Source organism: Ammospiza caudacuta, chromosome Z, assembly GCF_027887145.1.
Source record: "Ammospiza caudacuta isolate bAmmCau1 chromosome Z, bAmmCau1.pri, whole genome shotgun sequence".
Classification (NCBI taxonomy): domain Eukaryota; kingdom Metazoa; phylum Chordata; class Aves; order Passeriformes; family Passerellidae; genus Ammospiza; species Ammospiza caudacuta.
In genome coordinates, this window is record NC_080632.1 from 18,919,562 (window position 1) to 18,943,166 (window position 23,605).

General features: G+C 39.1%; 1 protein-coding gene across 1 annotated transcript in view; it reads right to left on the reverse strand.

Annotated features, from left to right (window-relative positions):
* MOB3B (MOB kinase activator 3B) overlaps positions 1-19,449 on the reverse strand; it is a 43,710-nt gene extending 24,261 nt beyond the window's left edge. The window contains exon 1 of the mRNA XM_058824012.1: positions 19,032-19,449. Within this exon, the coding sequence (XP_058679995.1) occupies positions 19,032-19,449 (418 nt within the window). The remainder of the gene's footprint in view (positions 1-19,031) is intronic.
* Between the last annotated feature and the right edge of the window lie 4,156 nt (positions 19,450-23,605).

The window sequence follows — 23,605 nt, forward strand, 5'->3', positions numbered from 1 at the left end:
CTCCCCAGAGCCACCTGCCTGTGTCTCCTAGCAGCTGCCAGCTACACGGCCTCAAGGGGTTTTGGAAGAAGGGGTTTGATCCTCACCAGATACAGCAGAGAACATTTTGGCTGGTCAGATTCAAGCTAGTTTGCCATCTAGGGTTATACCACAAAATGCCATTTAAATGTAGTTACATGCACATCAGAAACTGTAACACTTGTTCTAAGTGACCACATTATAAATGTTGACAGAAGGACTGCAGTTAGAGGACTGCAATGAAGGGATGCAGGCTTTTAAGGAAGTAGAGGCAAGCACGGTTATGTGGGGAATAACCTGCTTTGTGATAGCATTTGAAATGCAAACAGGTCTGCCTTAGGGCAGGACAGGAGTCAATGAAGAGCTTCTGCATCAAGATTAGTGGGCAGACCAATACCGGCACTGTTAAGGTGGGAATGTGCTTGCCTGCTCAGGAAAATGCAGATAATGTCTTCAGCAAACAAGCAGAAGTTTTCACTGCCTCTGGTCCTCAAGGGGAGCCTTAACACCCTTAAGGCCTCTTGGAAGGAGAGTCCAGCAGGACTCAAGCAATCTATGATACTTCTTGTGTTCCTCCTGGAACACATAATGAAGGAGTCAAGAAGGAAAGGTACTCAACCAAGTCTGATTGTTAAAGAAGATGGAAGAACTGTTAGGAAACATGAAAGTTAGAGGCTGCCTTGGCTGCAGCGACTTTAAAGTGGTTGAGGGCAGATCCTAAAAGGAGATAGGAAGGCAAAAATCAAGACCACAACCTTGGATTACACAAAAATCCACTTCCATCTCTTCAGGGGTCTGCCTGGAAGAATGCCATGGGATAAAATCGTGTTGAGAAGAAGGTTCCAGTAGGGCTGGCTGATATGAAAGGATCACCTCCTGGAACTCAAGAAAGATCTGTCCAGACAAGTATGAAACAAAGCAGGATAATCTGCAATGAACATATTGCCCCTAACAGGAGCTGAAATCTTGGAAGGTATGTGAACAACATAGCAACAATGTGAACAACTTAGCAACAATAAAGGATTTTACAAGTAAACAAACTGCAAAAGAAAAACAAAGGAAAATACATGTCTGCTGCTGAATGGAGCATGGGAACTGGTGACAAATGACACAGAAAAGTTAGAGCCTTCCTAGGCTCAGTCTTTACTAATTAAATGGGCCTTTAGAAACCCAAGGCCTCTAAGACCAAAGGAAAAGTATGGAAAAAAGAATCATTACCCTCAGTGGAGGAGAACTGACTTAGGGGAAGGTTAAGCTATGTGTTATCTAACATCCATAAATCCATGGGGCCTGAAGGGATGCACCCAAAACTGTTACAACAAGGCCACTCTTGATTATCTTTGAAAGGTCATGGTGATCTCATGCTGCTAGAAACAGGGAGAAAGCAAAGATCACTTCTATCTTCAAGAAGGCTGAGTTGTAAATGTGGGGAACTCCAGGACACAGAGCCTCACCTCAGTCTCTGGGAACTACTGGGAGAAAATCTTCCTGAAACACATTTTCAAATACATGAAGGACAAGAAGTTTATTGAGAGCTGTCAGCATGTATTTATGAGGGGAAAACACACTTGTCCAATCTGATGGCTTTTACAATGAGGTCACTAACTAGGCAGATAAAAGTGAGGACAGAAGCTGATGTTCTTTAAATTGACTCCAGTGAAGTCACTCTATCTCTGCCACCACAGAGAAGCTGGAAAAATGAGGGTATGAAAAGTGGATAGTGACATGGATGGAAAGTGGGTTGAGCTGCTGGGCCCATAGAGTGGCTTGAAATCCAGTTGGAGGTAAGTCAGTGTATCTCTATATGTGTATCTCAAGGCTCAGTACTGTTTAACGTTTTACGTTTTCACCAATGATCTGGTATACTGGGTCAGAGTTTGAAGAGGACACAAAGCTGGGAGGAGTGACTGACAAACCTAAAGGTGCAGTGCTCCTCAGACAGACCTAAAGAGGCTGGAAAAATAGGCACAGAGAAATCTCATTAAGTTCAGCACAGGTAACTGTATAATATTGTTTCTGGGAAGAACAATGGAGGCACCAGTACACTTTGACAGCTGAGAAGCTGGAAGGCAGCTTTGCTGAGGAGAACATTTGAGCTCTGGCAGACCAAGCTGACTACAGGTGAAGAGTATGCTCTCAGGGTGAAAAAGGCCAACAGCACCCTCGACTGCATTGAGGAGAGCACTATCAGCAGTTCAAAGGAGGTGGTCCTTCCCTCTCCTCAGCCATGGTGAGGCTGCACCTGAGTGCTCAGTCCCGTTCTGGGCTCCTCAGTAGAAGAAAGGATTTAACTGAACAGTGTCAAGCGCAGGACCCAAGAGATAATGGATGAAGGAACTACAACATCTCTCATATGTAGAGAGGCTCAGGGGTAGGACTATTCACTTTGAAAATGGAACACTCAGGGGGTTTTATCTATGTGTAAAAGTACCTGATGAGAGAGAATGAAGATGAGGGGGCAGACTGCTCTGCATAGTCCAGCTGGCAGGACAAGAGGTGGCTGGCACAAATTAAGACATGAAATACCACATAACCACTAAAAAATGAGTTTTTGCTCTGAAACGGGTCAAGAACTGGAACAGGTTGTCCAGAAAGGTTGTGGAATCTCCATCCACGGACTGGACAACCTGTTCTACATGGTCCTGCTTTGAGCAGGATGGCTGGACCAGATGATCTCAAGAGGTCTTTTCCAGCCCAAATTATTCTGTGATTCTAATTTTGTCAAGTACAGCCCCAAATGTGAAGATCAGTGCCAGACAGCTCACTGTCTTACCACACTGCATTCATAGCCTTTAAGAAGCACCTTTACACCAGACCTGCTAGGGTGTGATTTAAGCATGATCACTTTAGGAGGTGAGGAGGCCTGTTCCCATCAACCAACCTGGAGCTGTACTGCACAGCTCCCATCTGGACTTGCACAGCTCTAGAAGTACTTTGAGAGAATAACTTAGGTACCAGACCTAGACCAAATGCTACAGGTACTTTGACAGGTTCACAAAGCAATTCATTCCCCAACAGCAAGAGGGGAATGGACAAACACTTGCACTTCCATCCAGCAGCAGAGCCTAGAGTGGAAACAGATTCAGGGATGCAGACAGCTTAGGCACATCCTCAGCCAGGTACCTTGCTGAAGGCAAAGTATGTCTTTGGCACTGGACAGGTTGTTTTCTCATTGCTGGAAGAGTGAAATCTAGTTTTTTAGTTAGCCACTGGAAACATTTGTAAATATCTAGCTTGCAGTCTGGGGCCAGAAATTTAGCAAGTGGCAGTTTACATTATTACAATATGTATCACAAAATAAGTCTGAAAAAGACTTGTTCAGTTCTAAAATTAAATATTTCAAAAGTCAAACTATTAAAAGAAATGGGGACTGAATTCTCTAAAGGAACTGTGTTTTAATAAGACCTTTAAATCCATTTGTGGCCTCCATAGCTATATATCCCCATGATACTGAAAGGACTACAGTTCATTAGCTGTTACTATTTCCAGTGAGCTTTTATGGGTTTAACTGCAGGATAAAGCAAGAATTGAAATAGCTTTCAGAGGTGGCTGCATTTTTTCCCACGATCACTGCAGCTGCACGATCACTGCAGCTGCTTGGCACAGAACTTTTTGTCAAAGCAGAAATCCAGTTTTGTTGTGCCGTGCATAGAGAGGGTTTGGTGCACTACAGTAGTACTGGTGTACGTCTGAGGATCCCACCTGTTCAAGAAAATTTCTGTTTTGGCTAAGCAGTCACTTAGCCAAAGTGGTAAGTGGCACTAACTGCGAGTGGTGGAAAGAACTGTTATGTTTTGTTTTTTTTCATCTATTTTTTTGTTTTGGCCTAAACACTCTGACATATTTCCAATCATTAGTATATTTCTCCCAGTTATGCCATAAAGAATCAGCCTGTCTTAGAAAGGTTTTATAAAAGATTCAGATTTTAGATTCAAGAGTGTCACTGAAAGTCAATGATATTTAGAGCCTGACTGTTTCCCCTATATTTATGAAACCAAGCCTGATGATAAAAAATATCAGGGGAAGTTGCACTACCAACAAAACACAATCCTGATACAATAAATATATCTTTTGTTAATTAGCCCTATAAAAACATACATACAGACAAACCTGCTCAAAAAATTCAAGGAAAGTCCTGTTGTCACCAGCATTCACTTTGACAATTAAAAGATTTTTATGGTTTCTTTAAAGAGGAACTGTTAAGACATTGTGAATGAAGTTTTGTGTGCTTTAACAGCTGAGGTCTTATAAGAGGAGACATGCTAGAGTAAGCTTGGGCAAATGACAGGAGAGATTAACAAGGAAAACCTTCATTTTAGATAAGGCTATATTCCATGTGATAATTTTCTCATCTTGAATACATACAACATTGCTTGCTTTATGTCAAACATTTCAGCTCACACACAAGCAGCTGAATCTTTAGAAAGACATCCTCAGTGTCCTGCAGCCCAGTTATCTGCAGGAGGCAGAAACTATGCAAAACTAAAACTTTATCTCAATGCTGGTGACAAATGTCCACATGAGTGAATAATGCTAGTTTCTTTGAGTCAACAAGGCTCAGCTGTGTTTAGGTTTTTTCCTTCTTTTCTCTTTTTCTGCTGTTGATTTATCAGAAGACAATTACATTATTGTAATTTTTTAAAGTTTCTTGACACCTTTTGCCATGCCTTGGGACATTTATAAAAGTCTGCAATCTCTGTGGCATAAATGTATCATGTTAGTTAACTGATATTCAACCAGCTCCAATTACAACACAACCTGAATACTAAAATTATCATTGCTTTTTGCTCAAAAATTTTGGGTCTGGCTGTGACTGCTACTGTGACATAAAATGTTTTCAACATATGCCTGTCCAAGGACAATTTATCATCTTCTCTTTTCTTTGCCAGGAAAATTAATGGGCAGAAATTCTCAATGCAGCCCAAAACAGTAGAAAATTGAAATGCATAAAATAGGGAGTCACCACCAAGATAAAACAGTAAGATTGTAATTTGTGAGATTTTCATTCTTACCAGAATTCCCCAAGTCAGAGAATATTTTGACTCCTCCAAGACAATCTCTATCATGCAGATTGCTGGAAATTGGGAAATAGCATATTTCCCTTTCTCTTTCTTACACTGAACAATGAACATTACCTGTTTGGCTGGATGGACCCTTGCTTTGACCTTTACAGACTTGCTTCTTCAGATTGTGTGTTTAAAAGCCAGGGATCTGGAACCAAATGTTCAAATTGTGATCTTATGGGTCCAGAGTAAACAAACACCTGGGCAAAATCTTTCTGTTTGATCTACAATTTTAACCCTCTGTCATGGTTTGACCCAGAAACAGGATTTCTGGGATGCTGCAGATAGGGCCAATGAGTGCTCAGATTTGAGTATTGCCATCTGGCCCAACCACTGGGCATTGGATCCACCTCTGAGAACACAGGGTAAAAGCAGGGCTCTCCCCCTGGCAGTCTCTCTTTGGATTTCTGGCAGGAAGGAGTTGGGTCTCTCCCCCGGCCCAGTTGCTGGCTGGGCGGGGGGAGGAGAAAAGCCATGCAGCCCGGCCCGGGAGAGGTAGGCCTGGCCCCCCCAAGGGTGGAAGGAAGAAGTAAAGAAATGCTGGGAAGAAATGTGCAGCCTGTTCCCCCCCCTTGGAGACAGACAGAGAGAGAGTACAGCCTGTGTTTGTGGCCGTTACCTTGAAATTTAGTAAACGTGCTGGCAGCAGGCAGCCCGGCTGAGGAGATGGGGGGGGGGGGGGGGTGTGCAGCCAGGAGTCCAGCCGCTTGGAGGAGTTTTTAACCCTTCTTGGACAATGAAAACTTCACTGAACATTAACCCTTCCTAGACGAGTGATGAAGGTCTGGACCAGAGAGAGAGAGAGAGTGAGAGATGTTGGAAGAATGGAGAAGATGGAGTGGCATTTTATGCTGGACTCTTGTGTAGCCATGGACAGAGCCATGTTTCCGTGTGATACAGAGACTGAGTCCAGGGGGAGAAATGTCCCAGAGCCAAAGAAGATTCAGTGTGGGTACCCCTCAGCCCCAGGGGGTATATCAAATATGGGGGGGACAGATGTCCCAAAGGTGAGATACTGTGCTTTTCTGGAACTGGACAAAGCATCCTTAAAAAGACAACCCTGGAAGCAGCCCTGATTCTTGTTCGGTGGTGAGAGCACCAGAACAAGGACGGAAAAGGCCACCACGACACACGGAAGGACTCCCTCTCCTCTTGAGGAACTGAAAGTTGAGCATTCTAAAGGGTGGTGCTGGACCCAGAATTGGTGATTTTGGAAGACGTATTGTATTGGGAATTTAGGGGGGAGGAGGAGGAGAGTGTTTTTGTGAGGTTTTCATTTTCCTTGTGTTTTCTTTTCTTTTGCGTGTAGTTTAGTAATTGTTTTTGTAGTTTAGTAAATAAATTTTTCTTTTTTTTCAAGTGGGAGCCTGCTTTGTTTATTCCTGGTCAAAATCTCACAGCAGACACCAGAGAAAGTGTATTTTCATGGGGGCATTTGGCCTTGTGCCAGTGTCAAAACTTTGACACCCTCCCAGAAAATGCATCAAGCGTTCTCTTGGAGGGCTAGAAATGCATGGGATTTGGAGTCTTTCTAAAGCCTTTCAGTTTTCATTCTCTTTACTCCTCCATATACGGAGCTACGAGTTTAGGAACAGGTAAAGAGTACGCTTGGCATCACTAACACTACCATGTGTTTGTGACCTCTTTCTGGATCAACAAACAAACAAACAAACAAACAAACAAACAAACAAACAAACCGCAATTCAAGAAAAAAAATTTTTACTTAGAATTTCCTACCTGAACAGCTACTTACACACTATGTAGACTACTTTGGTTACCTGAGATTTGGCCTTCAATTTGACAAGTGAAATAGTAACATCTACCATGCCTTACAGGGCTCTTGAACAATTACACCTAATTTAACAAAACCAAACAAAACCAAGCCTTAAAAATCCAAAAGAAAGGCAGTCAGGAAATGCAACTAATTCTAAAGTATATAAATTCTAAACAGATGTGTTGTTATAATACCTAAATATTCATTGGCACTTTTCTAAAAGATATTATGTCACCCAGTATGTGATTTGGACATGTTTCTCCTGCTTAGTACCATAGCCAGCTTCAGGGATTTGTCTATTAGAGGACTGAATTATGTCTGTTAAGTCTGGTTAGAGTCAATGCTGTACAAATAAAATCACTATTATTTCACCATGCTAATGTTGACAGTATACATTCATTGGTCAACTATAATGTTTCTCAGTTCACCTGAACATCATCTTCTTAAATGAAAAGATACTTCTTTCCATATCCAGATGAGAGGTTAGTCTATCAAAGATACGCTGTTCATTGTTCCCCCTTTCCCCTCTAACTATTAATTGACTTTGATTATTCCCTTCTCGATTATCTCTGATTCCTGCTGATTACTCAGCAACCATCCTTTTGTTTCTAAATGAGTCAAAGTGCCACTGATTCACATTATGAGAAGGAAATACAAGTTTCCACTGCATATTTTCAAGCGTATGAAATGACACTGCCTTCCTGAAATTCCTAGACGTGATTCACTGTGAGATGGAAAGAAATAAAAAATCCCCTGTGTCAGCACTGTCACTAAAGCCTGTTTCACTCCATAGTGTTGCTGAGAGGTTCTCAGCATTTGTAATGTCTTTCCTAATCTTTGAGTTTCCTGCAAGTGTTATTTTCTGCTCAGTAATACAAAACAGTCACTGAACAGGTATCACATATACCCCCTATTACAAGCATTCTAAGCATGACTCAGAGGATTTTCCAAGTGAAGCTAACTTCTGGAAAGGGAGACACATGAAACACTACATTGATCTGTGTGTCTAGGAAATTCCTATGTTCATTTGCACAAGGAGGAAGCTACTGCTGTGGAAAATCATCTGCTGGACAGCATCTTGGGTGAGTCTTCAGGGAAAAGGAAACTATTTAGGCCTTGGCTTTTGTGGTTTTTCTCTACTTGGAAACAATTTTTCCAGGTTAAATGTGTAATCAAAAATTGTGTAATGACTTGCAGTTTCATATAAACAGTGTCAGGCACTAAAAATTATTTTATATTTTCACAGTCCACAATATGCACATGTAAGTTTTGTGGCACTGTAACGGAAGAATTTGTATTATAAAGGCTGTTTATCCCTGTGACACAGAGCTTACAACTCAGCCCAAGAATGACTGTCAGGCTGAAGAGCCTTTCTCTGGGGAGCCTGTCATTAATGTGAGTTACAGGGTAGTAACAGCTGCCTGGTGTCTCAGTCACTGCTTAGGCACACAGAGCCTACATTGAACAGTAGGGTAGGAGAAGGAAAGTTTATTGCCTCAATACAGCTTATGCAGACCTATCCACATCCACATGGCTTGCAGAAGGTAACAGAGAAAGCAACTGTTTACATTATTTCTTTTACTCATCAGCTCTGTTTGTAGTTCAAGCATTTGGCCCTGCCACAGATCCATTTACAAGATTGGCTTTAATATTTTGGCTTTGAACACCAAAAGCATATGCAGGATGCAGTTTGTTTTTTCTCTGCAAGTAGTTTCTGGAATGTGTTAGTTGATGGGTTTCAATCAAAACTGCTCAGCTTACAGTCAGTTACAGCATTAAGAAGAGAATGAAAGAGAATTATTAAATTCCAGATTCTGTTGTATATCTGTGCAATTCCAGTCAAATAGAAAGTAGATTTTCATGAAGTAACTATCCATAGTTACCTCTGCACAGAGGTAACTTATGGATAGATTAGAGACTGTAGATGAAATTCTACAGTGCTTAAAAACCATGACCCTGTGAAGTTGTACACCTCTCATGAACAATCACAGGATGGTTTTTGATGGAGCAAGAAAGCAAGTCACATAGAAAGACCTGTGCTGGTGGACTGGGAAAACACAGCTCCCAGTTACCAAGGACTCAACACCAATTAGCTCTCACCACCTACAGACATTCCTTATATTGGTCATCTTTATAGAAGTGTTTGCATTGCTGCTCTGAAAATTCAAGGCTTCTGCTTTGATTTTTCCAGGACATTAAAAAGGTGTAAGAAGGCATTTTATGCTTCCTTGGATAGACCCATAAATGCAGAAAGGAATAACCTGCCAAAGCTTCTAAGTTTTGTTTAGGTTTTCTGAAGTCAGGCAGTCCCCCGGCACATAACAGGTTTCCATGCTAGAACCAAAGCATGGATTTGCCCTATCAAAGCATGGAGCATAAGCTGGTGAGTATCCATTTTTGTTGAGTTGTTCTAGTGTTTTCAGTTACATTATTTTCTACCATTCAGTATGGACCTATGCATACTTCAAAAACTTTTCAGCTATATACTTTTCAAAGTTTCCATTAGCTAGGAAGTTGCAGAAACCCTGTCTTGGAAGTACTACAGGACTGCCAGCTAATATGAACAATTCTATGCTCAAACACCATTTTTGACAGGAAAACAATTTTCCATTTTCAATTTTCCATAAACAGGGAAAAAGCTCATTACTTTAAACTCATTACTGGAACATTAAATGAAGAAACATGTTTTACAGCAGTGTCACTAGTATTTGTGTACACAGCACCAGCTGTGAATTCTGTGTGGTACCAATAGTTTGACAGCTATGACAAAGGCACGAATGAGCTCTTTTCCCTTAGTGAACCAATTATGACTAAATCTGCTTTTAAGAGTAATTCAGCTTTTTCTGAATGTAGCACATAAACTTAAATCTGTTCTATTTTAATGAATGGCTGAATTACTCTATCACAGTCTTGTGGAACATATACAGTAAGCCTTGGGTCCCTTTGCTAAGGACAGAGGGACAGTGAATAAGCAGGAGGTTTGTGTGGACTTAGAAAAGTTTTCTAATAAAATTAACATTGCCCTTAACAATGCAAAGACTGGCAATGGTGCAAGACTGACGTCTGCTTTTTTCTCCTCCTCTACTTCCCAAGCAATCTTATATGTTCATGTTCAGGGTTGCATGCACTTACATTTTTCAAAAACAAAAAGGAATCTGTTGTCCCTCCTACTTAAAGTTCTCTGTTATGGTCCCAGGCCTCTTACAAAACCCTTAATAATCAATACAAGAAGAAATACAGCTGTCTTTTTCAGAATCACATTATAGTCTAGATTTCAAGTTGCTTACCTCAAAGTACTGAGTAGCTAAGGAACAGAGTATTGACAATCCTCTGCATAAAGGAACACAGTGGCGCGCATACCACAAAAATAGTGTATACAACAACCACAGAGCTAAAGGGATGCCACTCAGAGTGTCTGAAATGAACTCCCTTCAGAATGACCCCCATCGTCCCTACCTTTAGCTTCTTTGGTATCGCTATTACACATGTAAACACACTCATGCAGAAAAGAGATATGTAAGATGCAGTTATGCAGACAAGGACTAATCATGTCATGCGCAGCACTACCAGTGAGTGTTCAGCTGAAAACACTGACCAAACAAATATGATGCAGAAAAATCCATCCTCACAGAAACCATACTAAACTGCTTTTCTTCCTGTTATATAATTATATATATATATATTTGTATAGCTATTGTTATAAATATAATCTTCCCATTATATATATATATATATATATATATATAATTTTTCTTCCTGTAATCTCTTGCTGACTTTTTTTTCTATGAGCATGTAAAGCTCCTCAAGGCAGAGAACTTCTGCAGAACTAGGCATAGAAATGTACAAATACAATTGTCTTTTAATGGTTAACACACAAGTGACTTAATCACACCTATAAATACTCCTATTGAAAAATTTTGATGGTTTTCTCTGTGGCATTATCAGAATGAACACTTACAGGTTATCTGAATATATAATTCTTGGCTTTGTGTTTAAAGACAAAAGAATGAAATTATTTAGGTTTGAAAAGACTCTTGAGATCAAGTTGAATCATAAACCTAACACTGCCAAGTTCATCACTAAGACATGTGTCCAAGTATCTTCTACATGACATCTACACGTCTTTTGAATACCTCCAAATGACTCAACCACTTCTCTGGGCAGCTTGTTCCAATGCTTAACAATGCTTTTCATGGAACAATTTTCCCCAATATTCAATCAAAACTCCTCCTAGCACAACATGGGGCTATTTTCTCTTGTCTGGTTGCTGACTACCTGAGAGCAGCAGCTGACCCTCGCCTGGCTGCAACCTCTCATCAGGTGGCTATAGAGAACAATGCCCCCCTCAGACTCCTTTTCTCCAGATTAAACACACCCAGGTCCCTCAACCACTCCACGTAGGACCTGTGCTCCAGACCCTTCACCAGCCTTGTTGACCTTCTCTGAAATCGCTCCAGCACCTCAATGTCCTTCTTGTAGGGAGAGGCCCAGAACTAGGCACAGGATTCATCGTGGGCCTCACCAATGCCAAGTACAGGGGGAAGATCATTGCCCTGGTCCTGCTGGCCACATTATTTTTGGCTTTTAGCTGCATAATGGTTTTTTTATCCAACATATCTGACTTTCTTCAAAAAATACCTATAAAAGACATGAGAACCTCATTTAAAAGTGACTAATAAGTTTTCTCCCTCCTAAAGTTTCTGCTCTTGCTCCATATACATAATCTATATGAATTTAGAAGGCCAAATTTCTACTTGAAAGAGGATGGAGAAACTTAAAAGAGAGTATTGGTGTTTCTGTCTGAAGCAAAAATCTTCTCCTAGATTTAGGACTTCCAAAAGTTCCCTAAGAGCCACACTAAGCGTCACTCCAGCCACTCACCAGTGAAATCAAATTGAGGTTGTTGTTTAAACCAATTAGGACTATATAATTTTATTTTCATGCCTCTATGATCACACTTCATTCTGATGATTTTTACCATATATCTGTTGCAAGTGATGATATCGTGTTATCAGGGCATACATCTCTTCCCTTGGCCAGACTGTGCATAAAACATGCCCCAAAGCACCAATGTTGTGCTCAGAAGATTGACCTTAAGGATGAAAATACATTTCTCAAAGTAGGGAGTACCATGAATTTTCTACAATATTTCTGAGCTTAAACAACAACTTCAATTTGGCAAAAAAACATAAGCAAGAGGTAGTAACTAAAAAAATTTATTCCTGTGAATCTTATTTTGTGTTCCAAACAATGAACCAGCAAAGTCATTATGATATATAAATTCTTCTCCTACACACATTCTGCCTTGCAGCCTGTGACACAAAGTCTTTTTTAGAAGGTTTTACATAAGAAGCTATTCTTCTTGTTCATCACAGGAAGGAATTCACACATCACTGCAGAATGCAGAGTGCTCAGTTCACAAAAACCCACTTTCCAAGGTAAAGTATGTTCAAGGTACCACATTTCCCACACTTTTTGAGTTGGGCACAAGCTCAAGCCCAGCATGCCTACTTAAACATTGTAGACATCAGCTGTGCTGTGAAGGTGGCTAAAGAGAAGAGGTCACAAGTTCAGTTAGGGTAGAAGTTGTGGTCATGGCATTGCTGAATCTCTGAGAGGCTAATTTAAGTAATTCCCACAACATATGTACAGACAACGTGCTGGAAAGCTGAATTCCTTAAGAACAAGGGAGATGGCAGATATTGGACAAACCACCCCAGTTCCTAAATGGGACACCATTTCTTGTGGGTGTTCTGTACTTTTTTTTTCCTCCAAAACCAGCATCAGACTGAGCAGAAATCCTGAAACCTTTGCAGAGCCAGTTAATACATCCCTTTCCGCTCAAATTTTCACTCCACCACCATTCATGCCACCATTTAAGTTGATTTCCTTCTATTTCCCTCAAGTTTGAGACACAGAGAATGGAGGAAGAAAGCCACTGAGACCTGCTTCTTAGTCTGTTAGCCAAAGTGCTTTGTAGCCCTTAATGACTACCACAATACTGAAAACATGTCATACAAAGCATCAGACTCCCAGTACACATTCTCCAGGTGAGACAGCATTCCTTCATACCAGCAGAGCCAAATCCTTCTCATGGAAAAGCAGAGAATACACTAATAGATTTGCACTTACTTTCTACTACACATATTTTCTTCTATCATCAAAACTAGATTGCAGAATGGGTTAATTCACATGTCTGAGCTGGCAGTGGACCTTTAGGCACCTCAAATGATACACAGAGCAACAGACCAAGGGGATACACTGAGGAAGGCTTGTCAGTGATATGGCTGCAGGACCAGACTACTAGTCTAGACTACTCCCAAGCTTCAGTCCCTATTATTGTAAAAGTAGAATACTTAAACTAATCAAGACATTTTAGATATCAGATACAAATAGGGAATCAAACTCCTCCAAGATATAATCAGTCAGCAAGAAAGTCATTCAATGCTAAGAAGACCAGATTGCTAACTGCTAAACTGCATCACTCGCCATCCAGATGGACTTAATGCAATTTTCATCAGTCTTTTGTGATGATACTCTTGAAGCATACTAGGCTTGTGGGCTGGTTCATATGCCAGCTTAGGTTACTTTAAATCACCTGTTAGATCCTGAACGACAGGGGCAGGAAAAAGGTGTGAGGAGGAGGAAGCTCAAATGTGCAATCTAGTAAAAATAGTAAAATATCTACCTGATATTTTCCAAGCACATATATTTCAAGACACCAAACTCTCTAAGAGCATAGCTGTGCTGCTGCTATAACATTTGTATAGGCACAGAATTCATAAAGTTTAATAACTGAAAAAAAGCTGTAGCCATAGGACAGTCTGTATTTTGCAGAATTTTCTTTATTTCATTGACATAAAGAATAATTCAAAGCTCTTGGCAGGCACATCCATGTTGAAGGAGTGACCAAGAAAGGGCAGCAACAGGGACAAGCAGGTAAACCTTACAAAATAAAACCCTTCCACAGACCAAATTCATCAATAATTCGCAAAGGTGCAAAGATCAAGCAGAAAGGATTGTTTGGATTTTACATTGGTCTTCAGGTGGTAGACTACAGCTGCATGTATCGAGGACTGGGTGACTGAATTACCAGTTAACAGATAGCAATCTGACTTCTCCCTTTGGTCCCTGGCAAAGCTTTGTCTTAAAAAAAATGGAAACATACCAGCTATAGAAATTGTATATTTTTGATTGTGGGGTGGGTGTGCATGAAACAATGGCAGTTCCTAGATAGTGTGCGACACTACAACAATAGTGCAATTGCAACAGCAGCAAAAAAATGAATAAAAAGTGTGTGCAGGAAATGCCAGCAAGCACCACTTTGCCCACACTATGGACACTTCCTCATACTTTGGAACAGGAATAAGACAGACATAACTGTAAGAAAAGAAAACTGTAGAAAATTCCACAATAATAACTGTAAAAAATTCTACAATACCACAATATTAGGAGGAAACCATAGAAAATTTTGAATCATATCTACAAAGGCCCTCCAGAATCTTGGTCTGCTTTTGTAGGTGAATTGTTGTGACATACTAGGCTCCTTTCTTTGAAAGCAGCATCACACACATGCTCTGTGCAAAACCTGAAGCTGTCAGATACCAAAATTTGCTAGCCAAACATGGAACAGCCAAAGTATTGATAAAGATACATTAATTTTTCAGCTGAAGTCCTAGGTTTTAAATATGTTTGAAGTATTTTTATTTTGATCAGCCATAACTAGGCTATTTGATTAATTAATAACTTTTAAAATCCTCCTATACAAGAACTCTTATACCTTAAAAGTGATTTTGTACATCCTTTAAATGTCAGACTGTGGTTTCTTAAACTGCTTAATCAGGTTTCAATTAATTTAGCTCTTTTAGTTCCTTAGGCAGCCTGGCAGTGCTGAAATTTGAATTAAGAATCACAGAATATTTAAAGCTAGCACTGGTTTTGGGAAGCCTGCATCCCATCAGATTAGGTTGCTTGGGGTATTATTCTGCCTGGTCTTGCAAACCCTGAAGGATGGAGATGGCACAACCTTTGTTCTCTCTCAGCTACTTTTCTTCAATTTTCTTCTTCTTCTTTCCCAATTTTCTTCATTGGGAAAAAAATTCATTATGTCAAGCCAGAAAAGAAGTCAATTTTCTGTTAGTTTCAGCAACATTTTCTGTTGCTTGACCATCTTCTCATTTCAGTCTGTGGACCAGATGAAGAAATCATGCGGTGATGTTCTTTGGCCTGTGTTATGCTGGTGTTCAGATTAGAATAAATGACATAATGCCCAGTGGCCTTAAATTTCTGTGTATCTTTCCCAGTAACTCTTACAACAGAAAAACCCTCAGCATTCCATTCACTGAAAAGTGAATGGAATCCCAACAATACATAATTATTCTCATTTTATGGCTGCAATGAGTACAGGAAAGAACCTAAAGCAAATTGTTTTATCATGTTTTGAAATCAGAATTTAAAGGGAGCACAGAAAAATAGAATTCTTCTGTAAGAATTCTTTCCAAGAAAAAATTCTTTCTTAGCTCTTTTTTTGAGGTTGCCAAAACTCATTTGGTGAAAGCTGATGCAGTTCAACAAAAAGTACATCTTTTCCTAGGATCTACTGCTTTCCATTCCAAATTATTTCTTCAGACTGTTTACCAAAGGCTGAGAAATATATTCCTTGAAAAGTGTTAAACAGTGAGACTAGTAGGTGCACTAAAGAGCAACTAGTACTTACCAAAGAATTTACTCTAAAGCTAAATAAACACCAGGCACATTACAAAAACTGATTTTGGAGATGGATAGATTCAGCAGTGGCTGAGCAGGTGTACAGACTCTGTTCTATTCGTGCATTCTCACCCACTAAGGACATAAGAACATAATCATGAACAATCTTCTACAGATGGTGAGGCCATTTTATAAAAACCGTCGTTCAAGATTTGCTATACAAAGAAGTGGTCTTGATATTCAGCACCTGCTTTTATCACCTGCACACAATTCTCGACAGTTCTTTTTCCATGCAACCAGCTCCCTGTAACTGGGAGAGTGGTTGAGGGATGAGGCTCTTTATCATAAAATGAATAAACCAGAAGGACAGGGGAAAGCAGAAAGGAAATCAGATCACATCAGACCACAGATGACTGGTAAGAGGCCACAGGCCATTGTGCCAGTACAAACACTGACAAGGTTAAATATAACATTTATAACAATTTATAACTCAATTGCATTTGTGGGTTTTTTTTGTTTTTTTTTTTTTTTTTTGGTTTGTTTGTTTTGTTTGGTTTTCTTTTTGTTTGTTTGTTTTTTTTTACCACTGAGGAAAACCACCACCACAGAATGAAGATCCCACCAAACCTTGCTATCCCTACTCTGAAATTATTTTCCTTGAAACTAGCTCCTCAGTGAAAGCTGCACTTAATTACAGTTCTTGAAATCCTTCTTTAGATAGTTTGCATAAGACATGCTAAATGAAAGAGGAAAAGTTTAATATGATTAAGCTGAGAAAAGTGTGTTCAGGGTTTCTGTGAACAGCACTTACTAACCCAGCTCTGGATCTCCTCATTAAACTTATCTGCTAATGAAAAAGTCAGCCCAAATACCATCCACTGGACACATTTTTTTTCCTAGAACAATTATCTTTAGACTAGAAAGATTCAAAGCAATGAAGCAATCTCTAATTTACAGCCACTCAACACTTTAAAACTGTTGTCCTATTAGTAAGGTCATATATAAGCCTGTTTTGTTTTCTGAGTATATCATCTTTCAAGATTTATTTCAGCTGCTGTGAAGAATGAAGAATTGTCATATTCATCACCATTAATTTATGTGAATGAAAATAGATATTTTAATTAGTACTATGCCTATGGTGCATAGGCTAACCAAAAGGCTGCTGCAGAACAGATAGGAATAAACAGTATCTAACACAGCAACAAAGGTTCCCTCTCTGATCACCTGTGAAATGCAGCACAGGTAACAATACACATGCTCAGTGAATTTCATTCACCAGCTTTATAATGCAGTACTCAGATAGGTTTACAGGTAGTATCACATCCAAATTTGGGACTGATATGAAAATCAACCAAAAATATTCTTTTGAAAGGCAACTTACCTCAGGAACAGATCCAAACTTCCCTTTGCATGTTTTGAGTCCCTAAGCAGGGACTTGCTCACATAAGAGATACCCAGAATACTAAATTCAACATACCATGTGGTTGTCCCTGAATTGAAAGATCTAAAGCCTCCCAAACAATTTTATCAACAGTTTCATATGGAAAGTGGTTAATCAAAAAGAAAATGAGAAATATGCAGGGGGCCAGCATGGTATCTGCAACAAAGGCTGAAGAGGAGGCAAGAAAGAAATAGGGGTACAAGCACTGCTCCAATAATGCTCTAAAGGTATCTATAGAATCTCTTTACAAGACTGTCCAATCATTTCAGTCTGTAATATGAATACAGCAAAATCCAGTACAAGCAGACTTGTCCCTTTCCTTTGGATCAATTCAGAGTAAGACAAAGATTTTTATGAACATTGGGCTTTCCTGTTTTTACTTTTATCAGAGTCCAGCCCCATTTTAGAGACCAGACGTCTTTCCCCTCCATCAGTTGTTTCATGTTTGATTGAATTGACAACAGCAGAAGCAGCTGGGAGAAGTAGACTGAGAGTATTTACTGATGTCATTCTTAGCTTACAATAAGTAAACCATCAGGACAAAAGTTCCTTCAGAAGTGTCTTATTACAAATATAATGGTGGAGCATCTAGGGCTGAATGCTTGTGTGTTAGAGATTATTAGCTGGTTCAGTAAACCCCATCAGCACACCATTTGTGCTACCTGTTCCCCATATCTGCTGACAAACACTTTCTACATATGCAAATGACACAAAAACAGAACAATACTGGAATACTCCAAGGCAGAAAATTGGTATAAGAAAGCCTGCAGAAATACCAGTGAAGCAAAATCATATATTTCTCAGCACCTTCAGACAATCTTCAACTCCAAAAATCATTTACCCTGAAGAAACAAAAAGCAACTAGTGCTTGAGAAATCAAACCCATTTTTCACCCACAAAAAATATATGATACTGCTTCTGATATCATCCTTCTCTTGCCATGTTGTCAAAATCCAGATTAAAAATATAATTAATGCATCCTTTCTACCTATTAAAGTAGTACAGAAAAGTGATAGAAACTATGAAACAAACCACAGATTTGTCCGGATAGATAGCCATCAAGTCCAAGTGTAAGGTATTTCAAAGGTCTGGAAACACTGATATACACAGACTCTCGATGCATGATCTATCAATTAGTCGCAGGACCTAGCTGCCTATATAAACTCCAAAATATTGGGCTGAGCTTATCTAAACATATGGCATTCTTCCTGTTTGTTACTCATCTGGGCCAACTAATACATAACAACTTACATTTCTTACAAAAAGCCCCCGCCTTTTACAATTGAAAGCAGTAAACCATTCATTAAAATTGCTAAAAATCAAGCAAGTACATTTTGAAAGCATAACTTTTTTATTGTTGCATGCAGCCATAGGTAAATATTTATGCTGTCTGCACTATGCAATGCATTCTTCCACTTTCAGCAAGGATACTTCAACCTACTTGTGCCACTCTTCAGAGAGAATATTATAAAAGGAAATATGTGAAGCTGTTAACAGCTCTCTCATCTAGGCTGTCTGCTTAAATAATAACAATGCTTATTAGTTATATGTAGTACTGAAAACAATACTTTGGAGAATAATTGACAACTTGTGAGTTTTGGACAAGAAATCAAGAGAAGGTGGGAGGGCTAAGTTCATTGCATTCTTGATTCTCCACTGTCTTGTACATAAATGTACACTATGAGAGCAGTCTGACCAGTTTTGCATTCCATCCATTCTGTATGTGAGTAGTTGGACAAAGTGCAAAGCCATACAAATTTGATTAATTTTCAAGAAGGTATTAATGCAATGCTGATCACCCTCAGTGATTAACCTGAGGAATCATTAGGGATAAACATTTAAGGCTAACAAACACTATCATACCTAGAAACCATAGTTAACATTTCATGAACTACATACTATTTCTGATCCCTCCTACTCCTCACCTGCTGTTCAACAGCTTTTATGTCCCTAAATATGTGGGAAGAGAACATGCTTAGTACAAGAATGAAAGGCAGTTTATGCTTTAGGACTTCTTCCTTACACTTACCTACACTTGTGGGAAATATATCCTCATTGTTGATTTGCACCTCAATCCAGTCCATGAGAAGATTCATATATTGGGGTGCAGGCAGTGCTGTGGGCTTCTTGTACTTCAAGTCATCCTGCCACCGATACTCGTACTTGGGGCCTCCAGACATCACTGGGCAACTCCTCTCCGTGCAGAACTCACAGATAGTCCCATAAATGAGGTTGATCCTATTGAAGAAGTCGACAACATGAACAGCCACCCAGTCATTCTGGTCTTCTCCACTGGGCAACTGCACAGCTGCTTTCAAGTCCACCCCTGAGTTGAGAGATGCTTGCGCTCGTTTGTGAAGTTCAAACCTCTGGGTTCCAGGCTCAAACTTGCGTTTTGGGCGGAAAGTCTTATCTTTATTAAAGACTTGCTTGAGTGCTATGGACATGTCTGTTAATCTTCTGCACTGAAGTAGCTGGCAGGAAAGCACGTCTGAGATTTAATGCAAGTCTCTGAAAACAGCTGCTCTCTATCACAGGCTTTCCAGGGCCTGCTCTTTTTCCCAGAGAAGATTGCATCAACTTCAGAGCAATTTATCAGCTCTTCCTCTTGAAAGCCCCCCTGAAAGGCTTCATTTCCCTAAGGATACAGAAACAATACACATCAATGGCAAATTCAAGTCTGGTCCCATCAGTTTGTTACTGTTTTACCAGAATTTTCTAGCAATTATAAGATGAAATATAATGTGTAATATGCTAGCCTTAAGAACTGCCCAAACCCTAACTAGAAGACTTAATTTTTTTTAAGTGACTCATTTTTTGAAGTATTAAGGAATTAACTTCTCTGTTCTTTTAAAATATCTACCCAAATAGAGGCTCTTAAGTTATAAAGATGGGAATTCAATAAATCTTGTATGATATTCAAATTTTAAAACCAACTTTTTCACTTTGCTACATTTTTACAGCCACTGTATAACATTCAAAATGTGCATATAAGTTAAGTAGGAAAAAAACTGTGACAATTTAGAATCATTAACTGCTCCTGAAGCTACCAATGGGGCCTCTAAGCATTTGCCATAGCTTCAGTGCTCATCTCTGTGGCAAAAAGAAATCAGCAAGCAAAACTTATCCATATTTGTTTTCTGTTTTAAATTACTGAGGTGTTCACTTTTGCACACCTCATAGAACCAAATAAGAAGGATAACTATGGTATTACACAGAAATAATTCCTGTTTCCCACAAAACTGTATGGAGATTGTTACTTTTATTGACCCACCTTCAGAAATTCAGTAGTGGACTTAGATTTTTATTGGATTGTGTAGAACTATTAGCAATTGTGAAGCCACCACTTTTTTATAGCTCTATTAATCTTCTTTACAGGGGAATACTTGGCATTGTCCTTACAAAAGCAAGAGCATAGACTTTGTGTTGTTCCATCTAACCTAAGCTGGCAGTGGAATGGTTCCAACAGTGAGCCTGACGGAACAAATAAATTACTGCATTACAGCTTTGTTTGCTCTCATATATGTACAAGAAAGAAAGTATATTATCACTAAATGTATACACTTAGGAGTGACAGGATAGATAGGTGCTGCTTCAATTAGACTTTTGTTTTAGTACTAAAGATTTTGTGAATAAATATAAACATTTCATTCTGTGCAATATTTAAATTAAATAACACAATATATCTTAAACCTGCATAGCAATACAAAAATCCTCCCCTATTAGTGGCCAATTCTTATGGATTGTCTGTGTTCCACTGTTTCCCTTAACCAAAATAATGTCCACAAAAATTTTACTAGGCAGTGTGTGCCTAGCACTAAATTCTTCTGAAGACAGTTGCCTAAGGCTTTGCTGAGGGGCAAAAAGGAAGAGAAAAAGGTGTTGCTTTCTTCTTAATATCCACAAGAAAGTAACACCTACTTTAGCAAAGAGAAATTTGGTGTGCTAGACCCTGTGTCCACACAATAGGATGTAAGTGCCACAAAAAAAATCCTCTTCTAAATATGTGAAAGACTAGCATGCAAGCTAATTTGTTGGCAAGCAGCAGTCACATGGAATCAGCAGAGAAGTGCTTGCTTTAACTTCTGATGGCATGATGGAGGGATATTCCAACCATTACCTTATAAACAGTCATTTTTCCATATCTGCAAAATCCAAGAAGTCTTGGAATTAGCTCCAGGGAGATTATTGTCATATCTGACATGCCCCTTGATCTCTATTCAAAGACTGAGATCCTGAATATTCCAGTCCAGAAATTCTTTCCCTGACAAAGATCAGGGAAAGAAGACTTTAAACAAAAGTAGCCTTGGAACAGTTAAGTGTCATTGGCAGGAAATGAAGATACTTTTAAATAGTCAACTTTGCCCTACAATTTGTTGCTTGTTACTAAGACCCAAAACTTCCAGCCTCAAATACTCTGGGGCAGCCATCTGTTTATTTAAAAGCCCTTAAAAACACAGGTGAGTAGTGCTGCACAGGCTCAGCCTGTGACTGACACACCTTAAGATGGCATGGAGCCAATGTCCCAGTTTGTTATAATAAGCAGGTTAAGTCCAGAATTTTACAGCTCAGGTAATTACTTTCTTCCCCACATTAATACACCTGGTGCTCTTATGTGGTTTGACTCCCTTCATCACCTGCAAATATTCATCAGAATATGCAAGGATTTTTATTTAAAACAACAAGCTGAGCAGCAAATAAAATTCAACTTCAAAAGAGTCACTTTGAAACACAGTACTCACTGCAATTAAAGCTCCTTCAAGAAAAACAGAACACACTGTATTTTATAAGCTATTTTCTACTAAATATGCAAACAAAATGAATCACATTAAATAATGTTTCCCACTCCCCTCCATATATTCAGGAAATCTGCATAAAATTAATTAATTCAGAGAAAATTCAACCAAAACATTCAGCAAACAACTCATTATCTCAAGTCTTATGTTGATGTTGAAGGTCTCTGTGGAAGCACACACACATTCTGGTCAAATTCACCTCTAAGACTCATCCAAAAAATTATTCTACTGTGCAGCCAGATGAAACTGCTCTTTAACTCACCAGGCCAGAAATCAGAACAAGAAAGAACTTCCTATACATTTTGTATCTGGAGAATCTTCTGTTCAGTATCCTGCAATAAAAGCCAAGGCTGTTCCTCTTTCATCTTCCTGTAACTTTACAAAATACAAAAGTACAAAACTTGTATGTCACTGTTTAACTTCTCTTAAGAGATACAGCTCTGCTAAGAGCTTATTTTTTCCCTCTTTCTCTGTTTAGAAATATGACTGAAGACTGTGCAATGCTAGGGGACGAACAGACTTGCTTTCTCATGTTGTCTCATATTCAAGAATGAAAAATAGAAAATTATAAGACCTGACCTTCACAAAATACTGCAGTGAATCAACCCTATGAAATACGGGGATTTTTTTGCATCCTGGTTCTTGATGGTATTTGCTATCTAATTAACCATTATCTTTACTCGAAAGCTAACAGAAATGAATAAAGAAATAAAAATTTAGGCTTTTGTAAACATTTACAAACAACATTACCACTACTTCCTTGGAATAAAGAAGCTTTTCCTTTATTGACAGGAGACAAAGGAGCAGGCTCACCTTATTTTCAGTAGTGTTCAAGCACAGGTATTTTAGGTTTGGATCCTTCAGAGGCTGATGCTAATGGAAGAACTCTACACAAAATCATTATGCTCTAAGACCATCTTTTCTGCTTAGGCAATAAAGTGGCTGGTGTTAATGACAGGATGGCCACTCCTTTGCTGAGGCCTGATTCACTAATCTGTTTCAGGAACTCAATTACCTTGAGACTTCCAGCACTCCCTGTACTGCGCTTGAATCAACAATCATGACAAGAAGTTTTTCATTTCATCCTAAACCACATACTGTCAATTAAAACTTTGTATCTTTGTATGGAACAACTTAATAATCAAAGCTATTGCTTCAAAACTGCATAACATCAGCAAAAATGAAAACTCATCAGATAGCTTCAACAACAAATGATAAACAAAATCCCACCATTTTTAAAGCACTGAGAATGTAACTTGCTTTTCCAGTCATCACATTCATTTCTATGACAGTTTTCACCTTACAAGAATGAAAAATGCTTCCAGTTTCATGATCTCAACAGGTCTTGGGGGAACGGCATCAAATCTGAAACACTGCAGACAATGTGATATGGGTCACACTGAATCACAACTCCTTGAAACCTATGGTACAGTAGCACCCACTCTCATTTCACATAAAACTAAATTTGTCTCTTGGTAAGAGATACTTTGCAGTTTACTGTTACAGTAATGCCAACAGAACTGCTCCTGATTTATACTTGTGTCAAAACTGATAAAAACTGGCTTCTAGTCTTTATGACAGGTTCTAGTTATACAGAAAGGCATAAAGAATAACTCATGGTTATCACTCATGGTATTTGGCTTAATGGTATACTGGAACAGTGTCCTGCATATCCCTCTGAACTAAATTACTATCCTGGTATGGGCTCAGAGAGGTAATTGCTCCCAATGATTTAGTTTCTCTTTTTCTTCAGAGCAATGTATTTCTGGGACAGTCACCAACATCTTGTCCGGGTGGACTATTCCAA